Genomic DNA, 14,798 nt, shown 5'->3' on the forward strand with positions numbered 1-14,798 from the left:
TCCACAGGAGCCATGCTGAAATGTCATTTGAGTGATCTGGCCAAAGGTCAAACGCAGGCAGGAGTTGAGTTTGCTATTAACTCCAACAAAATGCTGAGGTTTGCACCAAACGGTGCCCATATCTCAAAACAGGGAGAGCAGTGGTTACGTTGCTCTCTAAAAATGGACGAACGTTGTAACACGCTTTAACTGTTTGTTTTTTATCTCACTTGTGGTGAGTGAGGTTTCATGACAGGCAGTTCACCGTGTTTCCTGTAGAACGTGTTTGAAAGCTGTTTTGTCAGATACTTCAAATCCACAGCAAAGTTTCAAGCAGAACACTGTGTCAAGAGGAAGAACAACTTCAGAATACAAACAGTAACCCTGGGAAGTCATTCAGTAACTTAAATTGAGTGTATAAAAATTTAATTACTGACTGACTGCCAGAAAAGACTATTTTTTTCGGTTGTGTTATTAAGGTAGCCAGTACAGCCAAGCAGATTCTTCCTGGGTGGGTTGGACGGCTGTTCTCAAAGTTACCTTAACTCTCTCATGCCTCGTCTGCAAGCAGGAAGTGAGGTGACAGTTGAGATCTTTAGTTTTCACTGGATTCACCTTTCATGCCTCCTGCAGTAATGTGCCTGACCGGATGGTTCTCACGGAGGCTGAAATTTACTACTGGTTTGCAGAACTTTAAATACAAACAGATTTTCAAACCTTTATTCAAATTGCTGTTTAATTCCCTAAAATTGATTTTTCTAAGAACTCTTATTTCTCATCTGGCAGTTCTGGTGTTGCTGTTTCTGGTTTCATTTTTGCATATCGCTTTTGGTGTTGATTAGTTGACAGCCCCATCCTGTAGGTGGGGCAGACGCTGTTTTCTGTCTTCAGAAAAAATAAACACGTGCTGCAAACTCCTCGTTGGCATTGTTACGTCATGAATCACCCATTCCTTATTAACAGAGCGCTTAATGAGGAGGCTTTAAGGGCTGTGTTGTGAGTTTGGGGTTTTTGTTATTCCCAGGTTCACGGTCTTTTCACCCCTTCCCCACCTTCCCCCCAATAAAGTGAAATATAAAGGCCACAAAACTATTGGGAAACAGCAGTAAGGATGTGGCTTACAGACGAGCGCAGCGCTCTGGAGCAGATGGTGCTGTCATTCCGTTGCACCTTGGACTTGCTGCTCCTTTTGGCCTCAGAGGACAGTGCTCCCTGAGGGGATTCCTGCACAGAAGTTTTCGTTTTAAAAAACAAACGAACAGAATAAAAACAGAGAACTCTAGTTTGAGTTCTGCCAGGTTTCTTTTATTTTTCTCTGTCTCCCTTACCCTTTGTGTGTGTGTGTTAAAACTGGATTGGAGTGGTAAAGGCATAGCTTGTTTTTCTTAATACTTTTTGCATTTTGATGATAGCCTTGTATCTTTCATTAGAGAAAAACTGGGAACCAGACCCAAAACGTGACTAGAGAGGTGCTTGCGTAAGGACTGAGGGTGTCGATGCTTGACCTGTGCAAGGTGTTCACAAATTGGAAGGCTAAACTTAAAATGATAGATAGCTAAACGTATAGGATGCTTTTTCCCCCAACAGATAAAGGATTAAAGCAAAAGTAAATGGAGACTGATGGAATTCTGGTTTTGGCTTTTGGTTTCTTCTCACATGTTGATACCTGAGGCGTGCAAACATTTCAAGTCAATGGGAGCAAATTCGGGGGAGATGCTGTGGATCACTCAGACCATGAGATCCTCTTTGTTTCAGGCAGGGTGAGTGCTTGCTGTACTCTGCCAGTATCATTTGGGTAACAATGTGTGTCCTGAGGACAGCGGAGAGAGCTGCTTGTGACTGTTAGCAAAGTGGAAGTGTCAGCCAGCATGTCGTTCATTGCATGATATCCTGTAGCCAGAAATGGTGACGGCAACATCACAGAGGTGGCGTAGTTTGGTGGCTGTGTTTTGCTCAAGGCGGTAACAGCCTTTTCCCCAAAGTTGTATTTGCTAAAAAATATCTGTGTGTGTCTGTCTGAAATCATGATGATATCTCTCAGTTCAAAGTCTGCACCTTGAGCAGGAGGATAGGAAGGGCCCCCTTAAGGAAATGAACTGTTATTCAGACCATTCATTGTTCCTTAAACAAGATGTCTTGTGACAATGATTATGAAGAAATGATATTCTCCCAACTGTGAGTTGATCAGTTGTTTTACCATCCAGTATCCCCTCTTTTTCTCTATCGTTCCATCTCCTTTAATAAAGTATTTGGAATTTTTAAAAGCCATTTTTTTCTAATGTTTGCACAGACCTACAAGTTGAGACAGCCGGGGAGGGCTACCTCCAGATATTCAGTAAGGTTTTCATATTTCTCACATACTTGAAAGCAAAGTTCAGAAAGAACAGTCCCCATGGGAAGAATTCCTGGCAAGAGGATTATCTGAGGTTGCCATATTTGTGGTCCTTTCTTAGCAACATTATTTACAATCCATTCACGCCTGTCCCTTCCCCCACCGGGGTTGGAGTCATTCTCCCTTGTAATCTGCCCTTTGTGATCTGTTCTCTTTCATCAGCTAGTGTGAATGGGAATGCTGCAGTGCCGCCCTGCCCAGAGACGTGGAAATGCCAAGGGACCTGGAATACTTTAGTGGGGCTTTTATTTCCGTCATAAAGCACTGACTTCAAGAGCTTGATAATTTGATTATAGACCTTGGCGAAAAGTTGTTTCAAGTGTCCCAAGTGCTGTAAATGACTCTCTCTTCGGCACTTTCCCCTCGTGTTTTAATTTAAAAACATTCTGCATTAGGGGGAGGAGAAATGCATTTGGCAGAAGTCGCAGTTGGAGACTAATTTGTTAGGGCAGCCAGTGTTGAAATCATCCTTTTCAGTTAAATCTCTCTAGTGGAAATGATACCGAGTGCTTTGTGTAAAGACTTTTTTTTCTTCCTCACTGTTTTCCAGTGCCATTTGTAACCCACCTAAGCATGCTCTGAGGCTGCCTCGCGGCTCTGGTTTTGGCTTTTGGTGAACTGTCCTTTGAGGCACTGGGTGTCAGAGGTCAGCTCTGGATTCCACAACTTGAGATTTGAATGTTCCAGGGACAGTCCCACAGATTTGCTTCCTTTTTAGCATCAGACTACGCTTTGCTTGCTCTGGAGTAGTCTGGTCGAGTCCCTGGGGACCCTCCAGAAATTGGATCAAAGAAAAAGCAGATATAGGATTAAAAAAGAATATGTAATGACAAGGAGTGGAGTTGGATTGTGTTTGCTGGTCAGACACGTGAAAGTGCTTTTAGAAAAGAATAAGAACGTTTACAGGGAGAAGTTGACAGTGAGAGTAGTGAGGAGACACTATTAAATGCTTTATGTCCACACATAGTCCACGGTGTGACTTTAAAAGTGTGCCAAGGGGCTTCCCTGGTGGCACAGTGGTTGAGAGTTCGCCTGCCAATGCAGGGGACACGGTTCGTGCCCCGGTCTGGGAAGATCCCACATGCCGCAGAGCGGCTGGGCCCGTGAGCCATGGCCGCTGAGCCTGCGCGTCTGGAGCCTGTGCTCCGCAGCGGGAGAGGCCACAGCATTGAGAGGCCCATGTATCGCAAAAAAAAAAAAAAAAAAAAAAAAAGTGTGCCAAGGTTTTTTTGGTAATAGTTATTAAGAAAAAAATAGATGTGTCCACCCAAAGTGTGGTTTCACAGATACTGCTTAGGATAATGCTGAATTAGGTATGCCTGGTCAGTCACTGAATTTTATATATATATTATATATATATATATCACACACACACACAAATAATATGCAGTTTTGATATATAGTCTGCCTCAGGTCCTGATCTTAGATGTTTCATAGTGGGTCATAATCCTTATGAAAGACAGATGATGCCTCATGAGTTGTGTTTGGTGGCCTGAAACTGAACTATGATGGCTACTTTGAGTTAACTGGGAGCTGGGTAATAGCACACAGCAGTTCTTTTTTTTTTTTTTTTTTTTTTTTTTTTTTTTTTTTTTTTTTGCGGTACGCGGGCCTCTCACTGTTGTGGCCTCTCCCGTTGCGGAGCACAGGTTCCGGACGCGCAGGCTCAGCGGCCATGGCTCACGGGCCCAGCCGCTCCGCGGCATGTGGGATCTTCCCGGACCGGGGCACGAACCCGTGTCCCCTGCATCGGCAGGCGGACTCTCAACCACTGCGCCACCAGGGAAGCCCCACAGCAGTTCTTTTCAACCTGGATGTCAAAGTAAACAATTTGATTAGTTTTTTGAAAGGGCTGCTTAATGAATGACCCAGCGTTTCTAAATTGAGCTTTTGGTATATGTAATTATTAATTGCTGTGCCTGGCCAAAGGAGCTCTACATGTTTACCTGTGTTTTACATTTTATAGCTATGTGTAAGCTTGATTATTAAAAATCCTTGCTTTAAATGGGAGCAGTTATAGAGAGCATTTTCTGTAACAGAGTATGCACTCTGTTTAACCTTACCTGACCAAATCTATCCAAAAGTGTGAGTTTCATTTAGAGAAAAAATTGTAAGTTTTAGGAATCATTGCTTTGATAATCTACATAAAATTGCCACCCTTGGATCCATAAACTTGATCTTCACTTTCTTCCTTTTCACCTGCAGTTCTTCCTTAGTGACTCAGTTCTGTCAGGAAAATGAGCCAACTTTTTACTTATAAAATAACTTTAGCTTGAATGAGCATCTTTTTTGGTTGGTGTGTGAACTTATTCATTTTTTTAAAATTATTTTTTTATTTTTGGCACATGGGCTTTCTCTAGTGTGGTGAGCAGGGGCTACTGTTTGTTGCGGTGCGTGGGCCTCTCATTGCGGTGACTTCTCTTGTGGAGCACGGGCTCTAGGCACGCTGGCTTCAGTAATTGTGGCTCACGGGCTCTAGAGGCTCAGTAGTTGTGGCACACGGGCTTCGTTGCTCCGCGGCATGTGGGATCTTCCTGGACCAGGGCTCGAACCCATGTCCCCTGCATTGGCAGGCGAATTCTTAACCACTGCACCACCAGGGAAGCCCTATTCATTTTTAATGAATTCTAAACGTTGTTCTTCTGAGCTCTTGACTAAGGAGAGCTTAGTATCTTCCTGGACTGACATGTAAACTAAATCTATAAACTGAGTCTCTACCACACTGGGGAAGGTAGAGTAAGTGGTTTTGGTTTGTTCTTCACTGATTTCTGTCTGCTTGGCCTTTCTCACTTGAGTCTGTAACTGGCATTACCTGGACTAACAGGGGGCCTCTGTCTTACTCCCTATGGAGTTTCCAGTACCTGGTCCACAGTCAGCCCTGGGCTGCAGGCTTTACAACTCTGTTATTTAATCCCAACAGCCCTGCAGGGTAGGCCTGACAGATGAAGAGTCTGCCAAAGTAGATAGAGTCAGGTCTTTTCCCAGGGTCACCCAGCTAGTTAGTGACAGAACAAGGGTTTGAACCCATGTGTGTCTGACTCCAGCGTTCTTGCCCCTTCAAGTGATCTATTTTTTTAAAAAAAAAGTTATTTTGGTTTTACTTTGGCTTCTATTCAAGCCGGTTAGTTAATCAAGACTGTGCCCAACAGCCTCTGCTGGGAAGGCAAGCAGGACCAGGGCGTGACTGCAGGCATGCATAATGGTGTTGGTCTGTGGGGGCCGGCCAGCCTAATCCTATAGAACAGGTATTTCTGTTATAGGTATAGAACAGGTATAACTGCTCCTCCTCATGGGTTCTTTGTAGAGCATATCCATCTGGGAACTCTCTAAGTGATTCTTTTTAGGCAAGCCAGAAAGACAGCTCTGACTGGCACTTTCTACCAAAATTCACTCTTCAAACCATCTTTAATGTTTCCCTGTGGGAAAAAAAAAACAAATGCAACACTGGCTGACACCCATAGCTAATCTTTAGGATAGCAACTTCCAAAATAGGAAGATTAAATCCACAACAGCCTGGGTTTCCCTTAAACAGATTCTGGATCCCCACCCCAAATTTACCAAAACTCTGTCTTAAACTTCTATGTTCCAACTCTGCCGCCCTTTGTGCTAATAGCCTGCACTTGCGGAGCACTTGGAAAGATGACATATGCCGCAGCCCTCACCATCACCCCTCTGCCTGCCTTTGGACCGTGCATTGTGACCTGCTAAAGACACCGCTTAAGGTGGACTGTCATGTGGTCCCGCCTGGGCACTAGAGTCAGCCTGCCTGGGGTTGCATCCTGATCCAGCCTCTTCGCTAGCTGGGTGATGTTGGGCGACTGACCTGAGTCCTTTAAAGCCTTGGCTTTCTCATCTGGAAAGTGGGGATCATGGCAATATCTGCTCTGTAGGAAGATGGTTAGGACTAAATGAGGCAATCCCTATAAATTTTGTAGCATGGTGCCTGATGGGTGGTTTCTGCCCACTAACAGTAATGGCTGCTGTTGTTGCAGGTGAGACTTTCCATTAATCAGTTGCTCGGATCATAAAAGATTAGCAAAAGGTTTAGTAAGATACCAGAAAAGGGCTTGGAGTAAAAACAGTTTTGTGGGCTTTTCCGAGCTGTTAGCCATTCTGCCTGCTCTTGTGTGATGATCACTGAGCGTGGGACAAATTGATTCTATGCTCCCGAGTGATAATAGGCCTTGCATTATTTTGGGCATGTGTGAAATTGAGGCCAGAGCGCCAAATGATCTCTCTCTTTTAAAAGTATGTATTTGGGAGGATCCCATATGCCGCGGAGCGGCTGGGCCCGTGAGCCATGGCCGCTGAGCCTGCGCGTCCGGAGCCTGTGCTCCGCAAAGGGAGAGGCCACGGCAGTGAGAGGCCCGCGTACAGCAAAAAAAAAAATTAAAAAAAAAAAAAAAAAGTATGTATTTAATAAACAAGTAAACCATATTTGTTGTAGAAAAATTAAACATTGTGCAGAAGTTTTTCAAAAATAGACCTACAGTCCCAGGGATAACCACTTAAAAAAAGTTTGACAAATATTTTTCTAGATTTTTTTCAAGCATGAATGATTTGAAGTGACAGTGTGCTTTTGACTGCATTTTAGGTTTGTGTCCTAACTTTGACATTTAACACATTATAAGTTACCTTTAGTTTTTTTTTTCCAAAGCAACGTATATGCCTTTAAAAGATTCTAATTATTTGCTTTGAACTCCTTTTTGGTTTGTACTTAGGTGTCAACACTTGCATATATATTTTTTTAAACCTCAGCGTTAATCCACAATTATAAGCTCCGTGTTCTTGGTTGCTTTCTATTTTGGAAGACCGAAGGCTGTCCCCTCCCCTGACCACTCCGGTATCCCACCCTTGCCTGCAGTGGTATCACATGCTCAAGCCACAAGGGAAGAAAGCCCGATGCATCCATCTCTTGCTCTATCTCCTTCTCCCTGTCTCTGTTTCCAGATCTGTCTGTGAGGTCCCCCCTGCCCCCAACCCCAGCACTGCCGCACACACACCACACACTCACCCGTGTCTGTCCTTCTGTCTCGGCTCCGTCTTTTCACTGTATCTGTGTTTGTCTGTCTGTTGGTCTGCCCGTCTCTCCTGCTTGCTGGAGCCATTCACAGTGCCCTGCTCATTCAGGGACAGAGTGTGCTTTCTCTGGGCTGGTGCCAGACCCTGGAGAGAGGAGTGCTTTGAAAACTCAACTTGGACTCCTCACCAAACCACACTTCAGTTATGCTTAGCATCTGGCCACCAGTTTGTCCACTTAATATAAGGTCCCTAACCCTACCCATAACTTGCCCGTTTCCCTTTTGATCTAGAAACAAACACTTTTTAAAAACTGGAAGCCCAGTTTAAAATCTTAAGAAAAATAAGGGCCCAGTGTGAAAGGTTGGGGAGAGTCCAACTCAACTATAATTTAATTTGGTTTTTCCTCTTTGCTTTCTCGTGAAGGGAAAGCCAAATGCCACCCTTTCCAGAGAATGAGTTACCAGACCATGATGTGAAGGAACAACTTAATCCAGCAGCATGACAAGGATTTGAGCTGGCACTTTTCAGCCAGAATCACAGTTACACACACACACACACACACACACACACACACACACACACACGCACGCACGCGCGCACGCAGTCTGTTTCAAGTTCTAGTGAATGAAAGTTCACATGATAGCTTGCCATTCTTAGTTTTTAAATAGCTTTTATTGTTGCAGTAGAAAATACAACTTTTTTGAAATGTTATTGATATATCAGCTGACCTTTAATGTTAGAAAGCTTTGACTCTTGATTTTCTAATGCGAAAGTCCCGTATCAAAGAGTTAATAGACAACTCAGAAAAAAAAAAAAAAAGCATTAACGGAAGAAAACAGGGAAAGTGGACTATGATGGGAATAGAAAATTGAAAGGACAGGGACTTCCCTGGTGGTCCAGTGGTTAGGACTCCGCGCTTGCACTGCAGGGGGCTCTGGTTCGATCCTTGGTCAGGGAACTAGGATTCCACATGCCACTCGGTGCAGCTAAAAAAAAAAAGAAAGAAAAAATTGAAAGGGCAGACTGGAAGTTGCAGCTAGTTCTGCCATAAGACAGCACGCTTTCCTAAGAAATTACTGCATTATGCAAAATGGCGCAATAAAAACCACAGGAGACTCATTAGAAAAATGGGATAATGGGCACAACACTCAAAACTTCATCGGTGGTCTTCCCTGGTGGCGCAGTGGTTGAGAGTCCGCCTGCCAATGCAGGGGACACGGGTTTGTGCCCCGGTCCGGGAGGATCCCACATGCCGCGGAGCGGCTGGGCCTGTGAGCCATGGCCGCTGAGCCTGCGCGTCCGGAGGCTGGTGACACACAGAAAAAGACAGGAACCTAACAAGAGTGGTAGCAGAGTTTTATGTGTATTAAATGGTTTAAAAAATACATAAATATTCATTCTAATATGACAGTTTTCCTTGAAAACAACCTGACGTGCTTTTGCAGGTAGGTGTCGGAAGGGTTTCACTTTGTAAGCTATTGTGAAGTGGTGGAAGGAAGATTATGTGATATTGAGGAAAAAGTGTAGCACCAGCTGTGTGGATGGTGTGGCTCCTAAGGTCCATGGTGAACTGAGGTGGATGGTGGATGTTTGGGGGCGGGGCGGGGGGGCTGGCCAGGCTGAGGGTGTGAGCTTTTATTCCCACGTGGCTCAGTTTAGCCAAGTGTGGTTTTCTGCATTCACCTAGTGCTTCTTGCAGATGAAATCTTGCAAGAGGAAATGCAAAAATTCTTTATGCTCAAATTGTTCCTTAGTAGATCAGTGATTTCAGAATAAGTTTACGTTTCAAAACAAGCATTATAGTGAACTATGTTTAATTCGATTGAGAATTTTATTTATATCATTTGATATCAGAGAAATTATATCACTTTTACTCTGAGACACCTGCTTGAGAATTCTGATACCCCCAAAATAGTAAAAAGAGTGTATTTCCTAGAAGTCAAAGTTTTGGTTGGAATTTTTCCCCCTCTTTGTACCACAGACATGGTAATTTTTTCTTTAGTACACTGCCACTGGGGGTGATTTTTGTGGCTGAACATTTTAATTTAAATATTTAATTATTTTAATGTATATCAGAGATATATATTACACACTTCTTAAACCTGTTGTTTTATAGATGCTATTGTTTTGGAAAACAATAAGAGTTCTGGAAAACACTGAGAGTGGTACCCTGCTTCACGTTGGGCCATCTGAAAACAGATTGGGGGTAGTTTCAGGTTGCACCTGTTAGAGGGGCACTACTTACTGGTAATTAAGGGCTGGGGGACAGGAATTCTAACCACCCTGAAATCCTGTACAAGGATTGTTGTGTCCAAAATACCAATGCTGTCCCCGTGAAAGACTGGTGAGTATTAGATTAAGGAGGAGAAAGGAACAGTAGAGTTGATAATTTGAATAAAAGTGTTGAGTAAAAAATAGTATTTTATGTGTCTTTGGTAAGAATGATGAAAATAGTTTGCAGTTGAGGGAAGTTTGGAAAACACTAGTTGAGGACAAGTAGTAGCGGTGAGCTTCATGTAACAAACCCTGGTATATAGTGCCACGTGCCTGGCAGTGTTCTCAGTGCCATACAGATGGTAATTTACTTAGCTGTGGTTAATGGTTCTTGAGGCATTAGCCTAATCTGGGGTGGGCTCTCACCATTGGCTACGCAGTGGAATCACACAGAAGAGCTTGTAAAAGTCTGGATGCCCAGGCCACAGAAAAATCAGAATCAGAATCTTTGAAGGTGGGACTGAGGCATCAGTATTTTTTAAGCTCATTAGATTATGCCAATGTGTAGCCAAGGTTGAGAACCACTGGTCTAGGACCATTTGAAAATCACTCTCTTCATAAGAAGAGCTGTACCAATCGGGCAAATGTTAATTGAAGGCCTACTCTGTGCCATGGTGTCGGGGCAGTTGACCGAGACAGGAAGTTCCACCATCCAGGGGAGTCGGCAGCGTGGGAGATGGATTTTTACAGTCCTGGCTGACAAGTGCCGTTGCTTGAAAGTATATTTAGAGTGTTTGGGGATCGCGGAAGAGAAGGAAACTAATTTTTTTTAAAGAAAACCTCAGGTGCCAAATTTAGAAAGTTATTAAACTTGTTATTTTAGCTTTCCCTTCCTTACACACTACTTTCATATCTGGGGGGAAAAAAGCAGCAGGCACTTATAAATTACTATCAGTTTAGCCTTCCTAACCTGCTTGTAGCCTTTGTGTGGTCTAGTTGGAGAATTTGAATTCTGCCTGTAGATAGCATAATGATTTTGTCCTGGTGTAGAGCAGGCTCTTTAGTACCTCATGAAGCGTCATTGAGCTATCGCCCTTCTGGGAATAAGTCAGCACAGCTTCACAGAGAGTCTCAGGACTGATTTAAAAGGACCTTTGGAAATAAATCCTTTACAGGATGGTTGTAGTCAAATTGATTCTAATATGCTTAACTTAAAAAATACTCATATAGCTTCCATGTTGTGATAAATAACGGTTGGATCACATACATTTTAAAACTTAAGAGTAAAGCAAACGTATTTTAAATTACAAGTTTAACTAAAGGCAACTACTGAAGCTACCAGCTTGAGGTACTTAAGTAGATAAAGTTACTAAATAATTTACTTGTTTCCGATGGTAACATTCTTCAACAGCTCTCGATTTATTTAGTGTGGGTTGCCTTACTCTGAGAAAACCTGATTCTCTAGTGGATAGACTTACTTTCAGTTAAGCCTGAGTAGTCCTTACTTAACCATGAATTACTTCCTGGTATAAAAAGCAGGCTTAGCTATTTGTGGTATTTTTGTCTTGCGCCTTTGGCATCCTATGGTGTGAACAAGAGCTGTGCCATCTGTAGTCAAGTGAGATTATTTTAAAAGGAGGGGGTTGGGAGTGGGGAGTGAAGTGATTCACTGGAAAATTTCAGCACAGATTCTTAGGGAATGATAAGATAAACCCTAGAAACATTCTTATTTGGTGTCATATACTGGTGGGTAGTGACAAAAAAAATTAAGGTACAACTTGTTTCTTAACATTTTGCTATTTTGAAAATTGCAGAGGTACTATGCTAGAAAGGAAGAGAGAATTCCGTGCAGTGTCAATTAGCAGAGCTCTGCAGATGAATGAATAATTTTCCCCTCTCTGACTACAAGTTGCAGTCAGTGAGGTTCATTTCTAAAATGCAAAACCCACTATTCTCAGGTTTAGAATGTCTGTTTCCTAATGGTTATCTATGTATGATAAACCTCTTCATGCCGAGACGTTTCCTAAGCAGAAGGACCAGTTCCTAGAATCCAGAATAAGTCTGTGTGGTCTAGATAAGCCATTTCTGAAAGCTGCTGAGTTTAATATATTTTCACTTAGTGACACGTATTTGAACCTAAATGTGTTGATTTCCGGGGACTCGCCCAGGGTTCCATTGGAGACTTGCCTGAAACAGTGTCTTCCCCCCCTCCCCTCCCCTTTTGTGTTCCTTTTCAGAAAGAAGACATAGCTCATCCAGCAAGCCTTCTTTGGCCGTTCCTCCCACTTCAGTATTTCCCTTCTTCCCTTCTCTGTCCAAAAGCAAAGGAGGCAGTGGAAGTGGAAGCAGCCGTTCTTCCAGTGGAGGTGTTCTAAGTGCATCCTCGTTAAGTTCCAAGTTGTTGAAATCGCCCAAAGAGAAACTGCAGCTCAGGGGGAACAGGCCAATGCATCCCATTCAGCAAAATAGAGTCCCCCATGGTAGAATGTGAGTATGGCCCAGAGGGTTCTTAAAGCTCACCTGCCAGAAGTGGAACTGTGTACACAAGTAGCATCTGAGAGTGTACGTGGATGATGTGAAAGAGAGCCCGCTTTGGGGAAAATTCAAATATATGTTGTTGTTTCTTTTCGTTTCCCTATTATACCTTGAGAGACTTTATAGAGTCATAATAGCAATAATAATACTTATCTATTGATCCGTTCTTGTGTGCCAGCTATTGAAATTTAGCTAAGTGTATTGTCATTTACTTATCACAACAACCCTTTGAAATAGGTATTGCTGTTATCTCCATTTTCTGGGTAAGGAGAGGGAAGCGTGATAAGATTGCAGAACTTCAGCCACGGGCCCCTCAGGTCAAACAGGCCTGGGGTTCAAATCCCGCCTGTATCATTTCCTAGCTGAGGGGCCTCAGCCAAGGCCCTGTTTCTCTCAGAGTCTAAGATAACGGCCCCTGTGCAGGGTTAGTGGGGGTGGTATGATTCATGTATTAGACTCAAGCACCTGGCTAGTGTCCGGCCAACAGGCGACCGTAAAGGAACGGATGCTGGTGCCGCCGCTGATGGTGACAGTAGGAATAAAAAGGGGAAGAGATCCCCAGAAGCTGTTTTAGGATTTTCTGGGGCCTGCACAGCAAATAGGGAAGCAGTGCTTCCTCCCACCCCCAGTCTTGGGTTCACATCCAAGCACTGATGAGGGGAGGCTGGAAGAAGTTCACACCACCAGGCAAGGCCTTGACGAGTTTCCCTGGTGGACCTGTAGGCTCTTTGTGGGTCACATGAGGAAGCAGCCGTGCACTCCCATGGAAATATATCTTGCCCCATCACGGCATGCTTCGGCCTTGGTGGCAGGTGGCTTTTCCCTAGCCTGCCTCCCTTTAGGAGGGTATGCCACACATCTCAGTCCCAAGGTCTGATAACCTGGTTAATCTTCGGGCAGCGGCCAGCACCTGCTCTTGCGCACGGACCTTGCCAGCTGGGAGAGGCCATGGCATCTTGCAGTGTCTCTGCCGCTGTCGGGCTGCTCCAGGTACAGCTGTTTGGTGCTATTTGTCCTGGTTGCTAAGCCCGCAGCCTCTGCTCATCTGTCAGAAGTGCAAGTAGAGGAAGCTTGGCTTTCGTTCCTGGAGCTGTCAGAGAGCCAAAGAAAATGCCAGTACGGTGTGTAAGTCATTTGCCCGCTTACCAGCTGTTAGAGCACTGACTCCACTGGGCAAAGTTTATAAAACCTCATCAATCCAAATCTTCTTTATTTGTAGCTGGGCTTTAGACGGGGACCAGGCTAACTGTTAGCTTCGTACCAACATTTGCCACCCAAATGACAGTATCAGCAAGATTCCAGAAAAAAGTCAGTTCTTGGTTAGTGATACAGGTATTCAGTGCTCACCAGCTGAGTGCCAGACACTTAGATTCCAGGCTCCTATAGAGAAACCTTTTTCAGGGACTGGAGAATTACTTCAGTGACACATCGTATCCTAATTAAACATTGGTCTTCCTCATTGACAGAGGCAGAGAGCCTCTTCTTGGAGATACATAGTTGGGCACATTTGAGTTCTTCCAAGTCCTTAGTGACATTTCTTGGAAATGTTCTCTAATTTCTGTTGTTCTTTTCTCTGCTCACTCATTTTACTTTATTTTGATGGATCATTCCTTAAAAATGACAGCTCTCAAAAGATATCCTCTAAAGGTCCTGCAGTAGTCTTTGGTCCTTTTAGACCTTTTCATATTTTGCTTCTTGCAGGAATTACACTGGGTAACGGGCTCATGTGTAGGATTGTTCTGGAATGATGATAGACCAGGTAAATTTGATGGTTCCTCTGGAGCTTTCTGCCTCTGCAGAAGGCTTACAGACTGAGTAAAAGTCTTACTGAGTTTTCTGCGCAGCCCTAACAAATCTTCGTAATGTACCTTTGGGAGCCTAGCTCTGCGCAGTGCACAGGTAGACCCAGGCTCTGCCCTCATCCCTCTGGCTCACCAGTCACCCTGGGCTGCCGGTGCACTCAGGTGCTGGTGTTCTCACTTCCCCCTACGACAGCATGACGCCCTCTGTCAAAGTGGAAAAGATTCCTCCGAAGATGGATGGCACACTACTGAAATCTGCGGTAGGGCCAGCCTGTCCTGCTGCTGTGAGTTCCTCAGTCAAGCCTGGCCTTAACTGCCCCTCAATACCAAAGCCAACCTTGCCTTCGCCTGGACAGATTCTGAATGGCAAAGGGCTTCCTGCACCGCCTACGCTGGAAAAGAAATCAGAAGATAACTCCAATAACAGGAAATTTTTAAATAAGAGATTATCAGGTAACTTCATATTTTCTCTCAGTATTTCTTTCTGTATTAATTGGGCGTTCCTGGGAGAGCAAATAAACCGTTATCTGTAAGTCATCTTTTTAAAACTGGCCAACTTCAGCTTTAGGATGAAGTTCCTTAAGTAATGTCTTTGAGCTCTTCATTCTTGGTTTTAAAGTGCACGTGTGTGGGTAGGTGACGTAAAAGTAGCTTTCTAGTGGTGTATTCCTAAATGGAGTAATGAGTAATGCTGGCTTAAACAGTCTCTTTCCTGTCATCTGGTGGCGAGAGTCCCCACTCTCTTAGAGATGTCGTGGCTTTTTTGTGGCGCTCCTACATTGTATGTTTTATATTTATTGATAATGTGGTAGATTTGCTTCAAGTTATAATTGGTCTGAGATAGGAGAATCTCA

The 14,798-nt window shown here is 43.9% G+C and overlaps 1 protein-coding gene across 2 annotated transcripts in view; it reads left to right on the plus strand.

The window, feature by feature from the left end:
- Positions 1 to 14,798, plus strand: part of ATXN7 (ataxin 7) — a 127,851-nt gene that overhangs the window by 94,067 nt on the left and 18,986 nt on the right. For both annotated transcript variants that reach the window (XM_060109469.1, XM_060109470.1), the window contains exons 6-7: positions 11,845 to 12,094; positions 14,138 to 14,397. In XM_060109469.1, the coding sequence (XP_059965452.1) occupies positions 11,845 to 12,094; positions 14,138 to 14,397 (510 nt within the window). The remainder of the gene's footprint in view (positions 1 to 11,844; positions 12,095 to 14,137; positions 14,398 to 14,798) is intronic.

Source organism: Mesoplodon densirostris, chromosome 10 (genome assembly GCF_025265405.1).
Source record: "Mesoplodon densirostris isolate mMesDen1 chromosome 10, mMesDen1 primary haplotype, whole genome shotgun sequence".
NCBI classification, from domain to species: domain Eukaryota; kingdom Metazoa; phylum Chordata; class Mammalia; order Artiodactyla; family Ziphiidae; genus Mesoplodon; species Mesoplodon densirostris.